This window comes from Sus scrofa, chromosome 2, assembly GCF_000003025.6.
Source record: "Sus scrofa isolate TJ Tabasco breed Duroc chromosome 2, Sscrofa11.1, whole genome shotgun sequence".
Taxonomy (NCBI): Eukaryota; Metazoa; Chordata; class Mammalia; order Artiodactyla; family Suidae; genus Sus; species Sus scrofa.
This window is the reverse complement of record NC_010444.4, coordinates 126,495,368-126,510,319: the sequence shown is the minus strand read 5'-3', so window position 1 is coordinate 126,510,319 and position 14,952 is coordinate 126,495,368. Positions and strand designations below refer to the sequence as shown.

Genomic DNA, 14,952 nt, shown 5'->3' with positions numbered 1-14,952 from the left:
AAAAAAATTGGGGTAAAATATACATCACATTAACTGTATCATTTTAATTTTTTTTACATGTATCATCCAGGAGCATTAAATACACTCACGCTGTTGTACAACCACCACCACCATCCATCTTCAGAACTTTCTCATCTTCCCCAGCTGAAGCCCATTAAACATGAATTGCTCTGTTTCTCCACCTTCCACCTCCCCCAGCTCCTGGCAACCACTACTCTAGTCTCTGTTCCTGTGAGTCTATGTTAGGTACCTCAAAAAAGCAGAATTATACAGTAGTTGTCCTTTTGTGACTGGCTTATTTCACTTAGCAGAATGTCTTCAAGATTTATCCCTGGTGTAGCAGGTGCCAGAATTTCCTTCTTTTTAAGGGGCTGAATAATCCGCTGTATGTATAGACCACATTTGATCGCTTCATCCATCAATGGACACTTGACCTGCTTCCACATTCTGGTTATTGTGAATAATGCTGTCATGACCTTGGGTGGAGAAGTAACTGTTTTCAGTCCACCCTTTCACTTCTTTTGGGTATACATCCACAAGTGGAATTGCTAGATCATATGGTAATTTTATGTTTGGTAAGAACTGCCATCCCATTTTCCACAGAGGCAGTACCATTTCACACTCCCTACGAGCAAAGGATAAGGGTTTCAAGGTCTCCATATACCCACCAGTACTTGTTCTTTTCTGCCTTTTTTTTTTTTTTTTTTTTTTTTTTTTGGATAGAATCCACTTTAATGGGTGTTTCAGAATCCTAACCAGAGAACTTTAGGCAGCCATTATCAACTGATTGATGTTGACATGAAAGCCATTTGTTGTTCCTCAACTGTGATCATGAGATTTCTATACTTTTCGGAGTTTCCTTCAAGGCTCAGCCGTTAACAAACCCAACTAGGATCCACGAGGATGCAGGTTCGATCCCTGGCCTCGATCAGTGGATTAGGGATCCGGCGTTGCTGTGAGCTGTGGTATAGGTCACAGACTCAGCTTGGATCCCACGTGGCTGTGGCTGTGGCTGGCAGCTGTAGTGCCAATTCAACCCTGGACTAGGAATTTCCACATGCCATGGGTGAGGCCCTAAAAAAAAAAAGTAAAATGGGATTTGGAGCCAGGAGAAAGGACATCATAGCTGCCATGGCCAGGTGATGGAGATGAGGCCTGAGAAAGGTTTTGCATAAAATAGAAACTGGGGGACATTCCAAGATAAGGCCAAGGCAGACCATCAAATCCAAGAATTGGGGGCCAAGGGAGTGTGAAGGCTGTCCCCATATCCTGGCTTAAGTGGTACGAGGATTTCTTTATTCTGTTTTCTTCCCTCTACTCATGGAATAGAGGTACACTAAATGTACATTTGCTTGCATGGAGATGAAACATCTCAGGAAGTGTACCCGTAAACTAGGCAGAGCGATCCTCTCTGGGAGGGGAGCTAGGACATTAGAGACAGGATGGAAGAAAATTTTTCTTTCTATATATCCTTTTGTATGTTTTTATTAAATTTCTGACTATGGAAATACATCCCATCATCTTTCCAATGTGCATTTCTAAGCTGCTGAGACCAGAAAGTTCCAACTCCTTCCCAGACTCCCGGGAAGCTGGCGATCAAAGGTAACGTTTTGCCAACCACATGTTCTTTCACAAGATGCAGAGTAGAAGATGGAAATGAGCGAATGTCATCTTCCTGCTGCTTTGGGCTGGAGTTTCTGACAAGCAAGGTCATGGGTGTTGAGAGGCAACTGCAGTGTAGGTGGTAACAGCTCACACTGTTCCAGTGCCCAGTCACCAGCTTCCTGGATGCTGCCATGAGGCAGTTCTGGTGGTTAAGAGTCACTTCCTGCTCCTGCTTGCTGATCCCTGGATCAAAGCTCTGTTGCTGTTTTTGACCTCAATACCTTCAGTAGCAGCCTTCTGGCTCCCTGAATTCCTGCTTAAGGCAGAGGTTGCAGGTCCCCTGACAGGTGGGTACTGGAAATTGCTAGAGGATTCTGGAAGTCGTGCCTAAAAACCTCAAGTTCATTCCCTTCGTCCTTCCAGAAGAACCACTGTTCTTACGATTCGGTAAGCACTGTTCTTATTATTCTATTCTGCTTAAAATATCTCCTGTGGTTTCTATTTTCTACAATGGAATTGAAATGAAATATAAGGTGACGTATTAAAAATTTAAATAAGAATTTAAAATGCAAGTCACTAAAAATTTAATTCTCAAAAAAGATCTCTTGAGTTGTATGCCACCAAAGATGTTTGTTCTTGATTATTTTTTTAAATCCTATCTTGATAAATCATCAACTACCTCATGAGTACCTGCTGGCTTAATGGATTAGGTAATTTAACACTTATTTTGTCAGATTAGAAATAGGTATATATGAATACTGGAGAAGGTTTTGTGTGTATGTGTGTGTGTGTAAAGACACAAGATACAATTTGTGTTTCCAATAAAATTCTAGCAGCAGAAGACGCATTCCAGTACGTTTTTCATTTTATTTAACTCAAAACAGCTAATAACAAAAACATTTTTAAAATATCTCCAATACTTGACTATTCAGTCATTTCTGATTGATGTCACTTGATTATTTAGTTCTTGCTTGTTTCTAGCATGTAGTAACACATCTATTCACAAATATCTAAGAGTTTGCAGCAAGCTTTAAACCTGTTTATTTAGATCCTAATCAAAAACCATGATTTAGTTATTAGTTTTGAATCTAAATATTTTTCTCCCACACAGAAGCTTATTAAGCTAATGACCATAAATAGGCTAGCTGTTAATTCATTTTCAGGAAATGCCCAAATACAGCACATACATATAGGCTGCATATATGTTTTTATCTTTTACCACTCAAAATATGAATGCCTCTAAGACGTACAGTGGGGTTACATCATAAACACATTTAATTTACATTATTTCAATATATGAGGTCAGTGAAAAGGAGATGATAAGGAGTAAGGAAAATAACAATTAACCTGGCAATAAAACCACCTATTGAAGGACCAGATGCCCTCGAGTAAGCTGAGATGGGTGTTGTCAGTCTGGGGCTCCTTCAGTCACTGTCAGTTCACATTCGTCTCTTAGAGGGCATCTGGCAGGTTACGTCTAATTCTAGTGTTTAAAGCTATGTTTTTAATACAAAACAGCCCCTAAACAAATACCATCACCTTCAAAACTGGTTTTAACTGAATCAAGAGTTGTATCTCTTCAAACACTTGAGGAAAAAACTGGCTGTGATGGATATTCCCAATATGGCGCCATCCTAAAGGGCTTTCAGGACCATCTGGATACCCCATTTTATCTTATGTGCTGACGTTAGAAGCTAACCCCCCACCTCCCCAGAGGTGTCACAACTTCACTGTAATGCAAATTAAAATGCCATGATTTTTAAAATGCCCTACTATTGTCAGTATAATTTCAGCTCCAGTTTAGTTCCCTGTTCACATTTAGTACAGTGTTTCTGTGATGCTCTCTTGGTGCCAGCACTTCAGAATGTATCTATCACTGGCTGAGAAAAATCTCCTGATGAAAAGATTAGTGTGTCATACAATCAGAACGAGAAAGCCACCAAAGTTGATCAGTCTCCTGCTGATTCAGGATAAGGTTTTCAATTAGCAAACGGTGTGCCCGAAGCTGAGAGTAACGGTTCTGCTCCACTCGGAGTTCCCAGCGATCGCCTTTAGCCTTTTTTTCCTGCGTTTCTAAATTGGCAGCCACGTTCTACTTCTTAAACACTTGACCTTAACCTCAGCAACCCCTGGTTCAGTTCTATTTTTAAAAGCACCATTCTAATGGAAATGTCCCTGCCCTGAATTAAGCTGGGTCTGTGAATTTTACCACTAGTGAGAGCTGTTATGTCATTGAGTTTAGGTTAATTTGGTAGGTATCGATTTCCTTGACTATGACTTCGAAACTTGCTTCAGCTTCCTTTAGCTGTGGAGGATTTCTACCTGGGCTGGAGGTGAGGGTAAAATATCCCATGGAGAACGCCTTCAATAACCACATTCGGAAAATCTGAAAAACAAAAGGAACACTGTTTTTCTTATGTGCACAATAAATACCCATGCATTTTACAGAAGGTAACAGGGTAAGGCCTGGGCAGAACTTAGAAATCTGCATCACTGTGCAGTTTGCCCTGGTTTCGGATGTGCCATCCGTCATGCTGCTCGGCCTCCAGCCACTTTAGCGTACCAGCAGGCGCTGCAGGAATGCGCGGCCAGATTTGTAGCTTATTGATTTAAGGGATGTTCTAATGGTTAATGCTGCTGGGCCCCAGCTCTTTATCTGAATGTTTTCTCACAAGGAAGATGGATTACACTGGCAATTCAATTTCTAACAAAATCTCAATATACTTGAAGGAATTCCAAGATTTCTACTGGGAATACTTTGCTGCAGTTTTTCCATTGTGGTTTACAGCGGGCGTTTAGTCCAAGTTGTCTTGAGTATGCCTGTTCTATTACAGGAGCTTCGAGAGTGCAGGAAGATGGGGGCCTGTCGTCTTCACGTAAAAGGGCAAATCTCTGACAAAAGCCACCCTGTCAAACTTGAAAAATCAGCTCCATTTTTACAGGCGATGCATAGGAAATTCAGAGGTGTATATGTGATGTTGTACCACATTTTAGTAATCAGAGCAGGTAAAATATGAACAGCTAACTTGAACAGGGGAACCAACCAATCGCATGGTTCAGAAGTTTCATTTCTAAAGTTCAGTCTGCACCTAACTCCATCTAGGATGTAAGTAAATACGCTTATTGTATAAAAAATTAAATGCTCCAATACTTTGAGACACAAATTAATGTTTTGTTTGCTTGTTTGTTTTGCTTTTAAGCCTGCACCCAAGGCATATGCAAGTTCCCAGCGTAGGGGTCAAATCGGAACTATAGCTGTGGGCCTACACCACAGCCACAGCAACGCTAGATCTGAGCTACATCTGCAGCCTACACCACAGTTCATGGCAACGCCGGATCCCCTACCCATTGAGCGAGGCCAGGAATCAAACCTGCATCCTCGTGGATACTAGTCAGATTCATTTCCACTGTGCCACAATGGGAACTCCTGTATTCATTTATTAATTCAACCTCTAAAGAGTACCTAGCACAGAAAACCCCGTATTAGGGGTCTGGACCTCATCAGGAAGGACAAAAGGCCCTAGAAGGAGGGGATTCGGGGGGAGGGAGCTGGCCAAGTAGAAAGCTTGTGGCAGGATACAGCCTGGAGGGTTCAAAGACCTGAATGGAGGCTAGTGTAGCAATTAGAGTGGCCATGAAGGCAGGGGAGCAATTCAAGCCTGTTAAGAATGGACAGGGATTCTGGCTTTATCTGAAAAGCAGTGAGAAGCTATTGAACGATCTTAAGCAGAGTGAGACAGAAATGAATTGTTTTGAAAAGATGACTGTGGTTGCCATTTAGAGAGCAGACTGGAGCCAAGTTCAAGGTGGTGATGGGTTTGATGGGAGTAATGAAGGGCTTCATAATAGTACCTACCTAATAGATAAAAACTCATGAATAAAACCAAGTGCTCGGACCGAGCTTGTTAAGCACCAATTATTATTATGTACCAAGTACACCTTAATTACGGGGAACACAAGTAAGTGTTTTAACAGTGCCTGCCCATACATGAAACTTACATGCTTGTCAGGGAGATGAAGTAAATACACACACAAAAAATATGTTTTAAAAATATGTCCAATACACAACTACTCATATTACTTCTGGTTGATGACACTTGAATTCTTAATGTTTGCTTTTGCCTGACATGAAATAACATCATTTTCATAAAATGTACTTCAAAAGTTTGCAATATGACTTACTCCTACGTACTGAGGTCCCAGTCAAAACCAATGATTTAGCTAAGTTAATTTTAATTCCAGAAGTATTTCTCCCACACAGACGTGTACTGATACCAATGGCCGTGAATAAAGCTGTTGATTCATTTTCAATACAAGGCTCAAATGAGACCTATTATGTGCATTAGCATATATGCATTTATTCTTTACCACTGAAAATAAAGAACTCGATTTGAAGGTTAGCCAAGTTACATACTAACATTTTGGTTCAAATAAGTAGGTTTGGCAAAAAAAAAGACAACAAAGAAAATAAATACTTTGGGTAAGTCTATACAGTCTCATAGGTCAAATAGGAGTTTAAAGGCAAGGAAAAAAATAAAGCAGGGCCAGAGAGTGATAGGGGATAGGAAGGTGAGAAAGGACTTCTGTGCGAGGGTGTCCTCTGAGTAAAGTGGGATCTCGGCTACCCTACCGTGTGGGTGCCTGGATGAAAGGCATTCCTGGTAGAGGGAACAGCGCATGCCCAGGCCCTGTAGTTACCACACAGCAAGTACCGCATGCTCAAGATGCTGGAGTTTAGTGTCACAGGGGTTGGGGAGGAAGAAGGGGGTCGGGGGTGGGGGGGAAGAAGGGGTAGGGGAGGGAGAAGGGGTGGGGCGGGGAGAAGGAAGGAGCAGGGAACAAAATCTGAGATCATTGATACACAGGAGGCAAACAGGGCATGCTGATAAAAGTGGAAGGAACAGAGATATTCTATAACGAGGTCCACCAACCAGTAACTGATGATGAGGTAAGCAGAGGTCTTTTTTTTTTTTCCCCCTCATCTGTTCCACTTCACACTAAATTGTATTTTGGCTTCATTATATGTATAATTCAATACAAGGTCTATTGATGTTTGAATTTTTCAGAAAACTGCCCTCACCTTCGCGTTCCATTGAGAGCTGACAAGAAGGAATGGTATTTAGGATGGGTTTTGTTGTTCTTTTGGTCGGTTTTCATGTATTTTTATCAACCTTTACTGTGAAGCTTAAAATAAAAAGGGAATGAATGGAATTCTCATCGCAGCTCAACAGTTAATGAATCTGACTAGCATCCATGAGGAAGCAGGTTGGATCCCAGGCCTTGCTCAGTGGGTTAAGGATCCGGTGTTGTTGTGAGCCATGGTATAGGTTACAGACGCAGCTCAGATCCCGCGTTGCTGTGGCTGTGGTGTAGGCCAGCGGCTACAGCTCCAACTTGACCCCTAGCCTGGGAACCTCCATATGGCACAGGCGCGGCCCTAAAGAGCCAAAAAAAAAAAAAAAAAAAAAGTGAATGGGATGGATGGGTTCTTGGAGGCTACTGGCGAGGAGAGTCAGCAAAGTCTCTCTGAAGCTGCACCTGAAAGATGAGAGGGCCAAGGCTGTGTGAGGATGAGAGGAGGGTTCAAGCAGGAAGGAACAGGAAGGCCCAGAGGGGAACAGCTCAGCAGGTCTGAGGCTCAGGAACAACTGCAGTGGGCCTGGAGCAGAGCGTATGAGGGCGTCCTGGCCGCAACGTGAGCCAGGGCCACCCACAAAGGGCCTTGTCAGCCAGGGCGAGAGGCTGGGGCTCGCAGAGAGGGTTAGGATGGAAAAATGACATTGTGACTCAGCTCTATACATGAGGTCATCAAGGCCACAGCAAGGAGGAGACTGCTCCAAAGACCGTAAACTGAGAAGAGCAGAGGGCCTGGGACAGCCTTCAGGGGAGCTGCCAGAGCCTGGAAGAGAAGCAGAAAGGTGGGAAAGCTGAGAGAAGACAGTGTTTGAAGGAGGCAAAAGTGGTCACCAGCGGCCAAAGTTAACGAGAGGTCAAGTAAGAGGGGGCCTGATAAATGGCCACGGAGTTTAGCCACATTGCTGTGGCTGGGGACCTGGGTGAGAGTTGTTTTGAAAGTCCCCCCAAAAATCAAAACAAGGGCTAAAATGATATGCCCTGAGGATAATGTTATTTTTAGCATTTTATAAGAGGACAGGGTTTAACTGCTCCAGGTTACAGACATGCCTCTGATGTTGTGGGTGTCAGTTTATCTGTGAAGATACTTCCATGGTCACTACCCTCTGGAATAGGAACCTCAACATTTTGCTAAGAAGCCTTAAAACATACACATGAGATGCAAGTAAAATGTACCTTTAAATTAAATGCCAGAGAGCTGCAAGAACATATCACTAGGAGAACACCTCTAAGACAACAGGAAGCTGATTTAAGATACTGGGCCGGCCAGAGTTCCATAAAAGTAGATCCAGCGACTGGCTCTCTCCTACAGGCTCCATCCTGTCCATCAAATCCATGATTTTCCTTTACTCTCAAGCAGGAGTTTCCTTTCTGTGCAAATTACCATTGGGCCATACGTCTTACTCTCTCCACCTCCCGACGTTTCCTCCTGATCCTCTTTCCCAGAAAGTTCCTCTCTTTCTTCAAGGTCAAGCCAAGTGCATCGCACAGGCTGCTTAATCAGCCAGATGATTCCGATATAAGGATCATCGAAGAGCCTCCCGCTTCTAGAACGCATGCTGGCGACTCCAATCCATGGGATCATTCCGCTCTCTACACGTTTACAGGAATTTCAGTCAAATGCGTGACATATCTGAGCGGAAACAACACCTGGAAAAAGTACTTGGGGAACTGTTTTTGGAAGCTCTTGAGAATACTTTAAAAAGCACTGCCATTTAACCTAGACCAGATTACATGACGAGTATTTGTTAAATGTAATTTTAACATAGTATCAACTAATATACCAGGTGTGTTTGCTACACATGGGAAGCAAACGCTAAGGAAAGGTAATTATGACTCACTGAAAGGATTTTGCAGGGAAAGTACTCTGGCACCATACTTGTGTATAGCGCAGGCAGCTTCCTCTGCTGGGACAGTCCCTCTGCAGAGCGAGGCTGTGTCCCAGCCGGCCTTCTGTACACTGACAGCTAAGTGGGTGTTCTGAACACCAGCGGCCCTGCCCCAGAGAACAGACCCCTCTCTCTGCTGGCAATGAGGTTTTATTGTCAGAATGTAGGAAGGGTGTCAGTAGCTAATTCACCTATTGCTGTTCAGTGGCTATGCTATTTAGTTACTCTCAGGAACAAAGGCGAACATTCACGGAAGGCCAAGGGCACAGAAGGGGAGATTAGGCAAAAACGGATCCACCCACCAGACATGTGACACTGGGCAAGTCAGGGACCTCCCTGAGCCCCGATTTTCTCAGGAGTGAATGACGATATCCGCCTTGCCTATTTCATAAGATCATTAAGGAAATTAAATGAGATAATGTCTGAGAATGTACTCACGAAGGGCTGCACATGGAACATTTTGAGATTAATTCAGAGAGGGACTCTGAATAATTTAAATTTCTTGGCACAAAGAAAAGACTTAGACTAAAACACGGAATTACATTTATACTTAAACTAATCCATTGTACTTAATTATACAACTCTTAAAAATGTATATTCGACCATCAAAGATGCTATCATCTAAATGGAGATACACATGCAATGTACGTATGCAACTTTGGGGAAAAGCATTTTGAAAAAGGACCAAAATCTTGGATTCAAAACCCTAGCATCGGCATTTCCGTCATGGCTCAGTGGACATGAATCTGACTAGTATCTATGAGGATGCAGGTTCGATCCCTGGCCTCATTCAGGGGGTTAAGGATCTGGTGTTCCCATGAGCTGTGGTGTAGGCTGCAGATGTGGCTCAGATCAGAAGTTGCTGTGGCTGTGGTGTGTAGGCTGGCGGCTATGGCTCCAATTCGACCCCTAGCCTGGGAACCTCCACATGCTGTGGGTGCGGCCCTAAAAAGACAAAAAAAGCACCCAAACCCTAGCATCTGGGTAAAAACCAGCAGAGGCCAAAATAATCCTACCCCCCAAATTAAGGACAATAAATAGCTTTCCCCCTTATTTAAAAGAGCCTGGCAAGAGAGAAAGAAAAATTACATTTCCTCCTGAAAGACCTGCCCCAATTAAAATTCTGAATGTCTCTTACACCAAGAGCACTGGTTTATTGGCAGATTATTAAGCCCTGGACCAATGTCACTCTGTTGGACCTGTATTAAAAACGCGGTTTCTGTGGTGCAGGGTCAGATCAGTAAAGAGCTGTTAGCAGATGACAGGTTTGATTACCGCTGGCTGCAGGCAAGACGTATGGATCCCTGAGGAAAAGCAGCACCGGCTGGTGGGACAGTTTGCTGGAAAGGTCAAGAACAGGCATGTCAGCATCAGGGGACGATGGTAAACAGAAAACACTACAAACTAGCTTTGAGGGGATCAAACTGCTGTGCGGGGACATCTCAAGGTTTCTGCGTCTAATGGTGTGGGGGAATATTCGTGAGCAGAGGTGGAGGCGCAAGCCAGCAGTGTGCTCATCTTCCAAGCATGTCTTTGTGGGAGTTGAAGCAGATATACAATCTACCATAAATCACTGCTGAAAATTGTTTTTTTTTTTTTTTAATTCCATACTGATGAAATTGACTGATGCAAGAATATTCTTATTGCTTGTATGAAACCATGTAGGGCTTTATTCCTTCTCCCATAAACAGAACCGGTTACTTGTGCACCTTCCCATAAAATAGTTATAATCTTAAAATCAATTTACTAACAAAGGTCTTCAAGAAAATCGTCACTTGAAACACTTAGACGATGATAACTGAACATTTAGGACAATAGGACTGAACAAAACCGCAGTCCTATTCTTGGCTGGTGTAACTTCTGTTTGACTGGTATTTAGTCTTACCTTGACTCTTCAGATTCTGTCTCATCAAAAGACCTAAATTGTTTTGTTTTTATTTAAAAAAAAGAAAAGAAAAAGACCATATAAGTTGGGTGAGGGTTTATGCCAAAAAAGGGAGAAATAGCCAGTATTATTAGAGTTCTGAATTGGGACACATTTTGAAAAGAGACTTAGGTATTTTCAGAGTCATGACATGGCTGATGCCTCATTCTAAGGAATCTTAAAGCTGCAATATTCTTGAATTTCAGTTTTCCTGGGGGGGCCATTGAAAAATCCTATGGTTTTGCTTCTGGATTTATATGAGGGAGAAAAGACTTGACTCGCTTCATTCTCACTATCTCTTTTTTTGGGGGGGAGGTAGGGAATGCATGTGCATATGGAAATTCCCAGGTTGGGGTTCGAATCTGAGCTGCAGTCGTGGGCCTACGCCACAGCCACAGCAATGTGGGATCCAAGCTGCATCTGTGACCTACACCACGGCTCATGGCAATGTCAGATACTGAACCCACTGGAGTGAGGCCACGGATCAAACCTGAATCCTCGTGGTTACTAGTCAGGTTCGTTACCACTGAGCTACAACAGGAACCCCGTCACTATCTCTTTTTAAAAACACACATCCACACATGAAGCCCAATCTCCCAGCAAATGCTCGAGAGTTGGAACAGGATGACTATGCATATGATCTGGTGAGGAGGTGTGTATTTCCTGTTCCAGGGCGAGTGGAAAATGGCCCTGAGTAAATGCCACCAGTGGGGGAGACGTGACAGGCAGTGGCAGCCTCTCATCCAGCAAATGACTGGGGTTTCACATGACTTTGGGTGAGAACAGTTTGAACATCTTGTAGTTAGTATCCTCAGGCAAGCCTGGAGACAGCAAGAAAATGCCTAAAACCCTCTCCACAGCTTGGCCCTGCAGAGGGCTTGGGATGACATGGTTCTCTGGGAATAGATTTAACACATCAGGCATGTTGCTTGACTGCCTCTGGAGGTCCGCTCAACACAGTCGGGGGCCAAGCTGGGCAAGAGGCTTAGTTTCAGAGCTAATTCTTCAGAAAAACTTTCCCCAATTGCTGATGATATCAGATGCCTGGTTCCTTGCTAGACAGGGACTATAGGATCTGCAGTCCCGCAGTTGGAAGTTTCTGAGGCAGGATGCTGGGGTAAGAGCGCTTACGCTGAAGGCCTGGGCTCTGCCAGCTACAAGGAAGAGGTCTTGGGAAGGCCTTTCATTCTTCTATCTCAGTTTGCTCAACGCTAAAATGAAGGGCATTGGGTAAAATCATCTCTAAGATCATTTGCAGCTTTAAAATTACATGAATAAACATGTCGAGGGGATAAAGACTTTGCTTGAGCATCCATAAATAAACCTATTAGTCCCTAAATAGGCTATCTGGATTCATAACTCCCATCATGTAACATCATTCCCTATAATAGCATCATTTAAAAAGTCAGTTCTTCAAGTCTAAACCTGGACCACAATATGGGGCCAAGGACTGAGGAGAAATTCCCGTGACTACAGGCAGGGGGCGAGCTAGTGCTGTCCCAAGCCTTGAAAAGAATGGGTGTGGCCAGGCTGGCCCTGCTGGCACCACCTGCATTATTGGTGAGGCCCAAAGGTGACTGCAAAGTTATTTAAGATACATGCCCAAGAGGCAAAGAAAAACTCTTACCCACAACTCTCTGCCTTTGGTAGAGAGGGCAAATGTCGCACGTTTAGGAAATCAAGAAACAGTTTGGGGAGTTCTTCATTTTCTAGAATGACAGCCTGTGAAAGTAGAAAACAATTAGAAAGTGAAGTTTGCGTGGCAATCAATCACATAAACTATTTCAAAAAGTCATAATCATCCATCAAAATTCTCACAGCGTTATTACTCAGAAGCAAAATGAGAGTGGTGGTCCCCACCTCACCCACCAAGAATTCAGGCCAACACATAAGTCATTGTGAGTCAGCAAACACTCCATTTTATACATGCTTTCACTCAATCAGTATTTATGGAGCATTTACTATACTTCAGATGCTGTCGAGGGGGCAAGACAGCCAGGCACCAGGCAGATACAGTTCCTGCCTTCATGGAGGTTCTAATCCACCCAAAGTGAGTATTTTAGACTTTTTTTTTTTTTTTTTTTTGCTATGTCCTGCCTGAGGCATGTGGAAGTTCCTGAGCCAGGAATCACTAGCACCACAGCAGCGACAATGCACTAGATCACTGACACAGTGCACCCCAGAGGAACTCCCAGAGTGAGTATTTCAAAAAGCTGGGAACGTCAACAATACTACTAAGATAGTTACATCATTTTCCTTATTGACTGATAAAGTGGTTGCTTGTGTGTGTGTGTGTGTGTGTGTGTGTGTGTGTGTCTACAAGAGACGGCTAGTTTACTGTTGAAGAAATGCTGTACATGGGCTTTTTTAACTGGAAGATTTAGTCAAGATCCTTCAGCTCTCACCTGTTTCAGCGATAGGATCAACTGACATTTATTGCTATTTGGACAGCTCCACTTAAAGGGTCAGTAACAACTTTACCACTAAGTGTAAATCAGTGCATATACTGAAAAAAAATCTATAGAGTTCTTTCCATTTAGGCAGCTCCGCTAAATAGCTGCATAATGGCATAACCATGTCAGTTCTCATCTCAGATATCCAAATTATGCAATTTCAAAGAGAAATCTAAAAAAGAACTCTGAGAGGGCATTTTTATATATATTTATTTTTGAAAGATTGCACATTTGCTCTTCCCTTTCTTTTTGACAAAGACCAAGGAAAAAACATCAGACATTGTGCAATAATTTCTGAAATTAATACAACTATTCTTGTGTCATTTTTATGATCTAGCACGGCCTCTGGCTCCCTTAATAAGCACACATTGTTTAAAAAACAATGAGAATCGATGGGAAATGTCATTCATACAGCTGATCAGGAATAGCTATACAAGGTGATGCGAAACGTACAAAACAAATGACAAAAGAAAGGTTACATTGTGTGAATCTTGTATACACCTAATTCTATATAATGGATTGTTTTTAGCCGTAATTTATATCCTGAGCTGCCCGATTTCTCCTGGGGTTTGGAATTCTGTTACCCAGTTCAGGATGTATAAATGGAATGAGCTACTACAGAGCTCACCAGTCCCAGCAGGCTGATCGCTGTATCACACAAGTACTCAACCTTCCTGCCCTGGAGAGGGGTCATCTGGCGAGCTACCCTTGTCTAGAGCTCTTCCTATTCTTTACACAGCCCACTGAACCCACTGAAGCTTAAGCAATTAAAAAGAGAGGATAATAAAGGTATGTCGGGTAAGGCTTTATTCACTAAACAAATATTTACTGAGCACCTATTATATTTGGCCTTGGGAATATGGCAGTGAATAAGAGGGTCCAGAAAAGTGTGGGCTGGTGGAAAAACTTAGTGCTAAACAAGAACACACACACATACACACACAACTTACACTTGCCTTAGACTACGGTGATAGAGAACTGAGAAACTCCATCCTCTCTAAATGCTCTCCTATCCGTCCATTTACCCACCCATCCATCTAAAATGTTAGCCTTTTCTTGATTATAAAGTAGAAAAATGAAAAATTCAGCAGAGAGAAAAAAAACCCGCCTCTCTCCAGAGGTATGCATCCATTACTATTTCAGTTCATTTCCTTCAATTCATCTGACTTTCATCTAAATCTTTATCTGAGGACATTCTGGGGGTGCCCAGAGGTCATTATTTCGGTGCCCAGAACTCAAAGGTTCTAGGAATCATGATAAGCATGAAATCCCAAGGAATTTTTGCTATGAGTTACCATGATTTTAGATATTTGTTTAAGATGTGAATAATAAGGCTTAATGTTGTAACAAACACAGAGCTGTTCATCCAGGCAATAGTTTTAATTATGTGAACAAGTGGTAGCTTTCACATTAAAAATAAAATAGGGGAGGGGGTAACAACCATTCTTATCTCCACCCCCACCTTTTAAAATAAATTAAATCAATAACAAGTGTGGGACACTTTTAATGGCCTGAACTACTTAATTTCCAGGATCTTTAGACATGTCATCCATCACTGCAGTATGGAGGAAGACATCTCTTGAGTGTTCAGGGGGTTACTTTCGTTTTATTAATGCAAGATTTAGGGAATTTTAACAAGGTGAATTGTTTATTTGCCTTGACAGATTGGCTTACAATGCACTGGCTACATCTACAGCATGATCATTAATGACAAAAGACAGGCAAAAAGCTGTTTACACGGCAACACCAGGATGGGAATTAATCCTGCTCAGCCTCCCCAGACAGTGCCCCAAAGAGATGATCACACTGTTTTAGGTCAGCTATCCTGGGAAAAAAAGAAAACAGAAAACTTCAAAAATCAGTGAGCATTTTTATTATGTGCTCATTATATATTCTCAAATGCTATTTTCTAGAAAAACAATGACCGATATGGATTTCAGGGTTTCCA

At 42.5% G+C, this 14,952-nt stretch overlaps 1 protein-coding gene across 4 annotated transcripts in view; it reads right to left on the bottom strand.

The window, feature by feature from the left end:
• SNX24 (sorting nexin 24) overlaps positions 2,453-14,952 on the bottom strand; it is a 159,588-nt gene continuing 147,088 nt past the window's right edge. For 2 of the 4 annotated variants that reach the window (XM_003123872.6, XM_005652943.3), the window contains exons 4-7: positions 12,179-12,273; positions 10,513-10,545; positions 9,903-9,967; positions 2,453-3,991 (exon numbers count right to left, since the gene is read on the bottom strand). In XM_003123872.6, the coding sequence (XP_003123920.3) occupies positions 3,924-3,991; positions 9,903-9,967; positions 10,513-10,545; positions 12,179-12,273 (261 nt within the window). In that variant the 3' untranslated portion in view covers positions 2,453-3,923. Of the gene's footprint in view, positions 3,992-9,765; positions 9,968-10,512; positions 10,546-12,178; positions 12,274-14,952 lie in introns of all 4 variants that reach the window. The other 2 variants (XM_005652942.3, XR_001305311.2) reach the window with 2 other exon arrangements.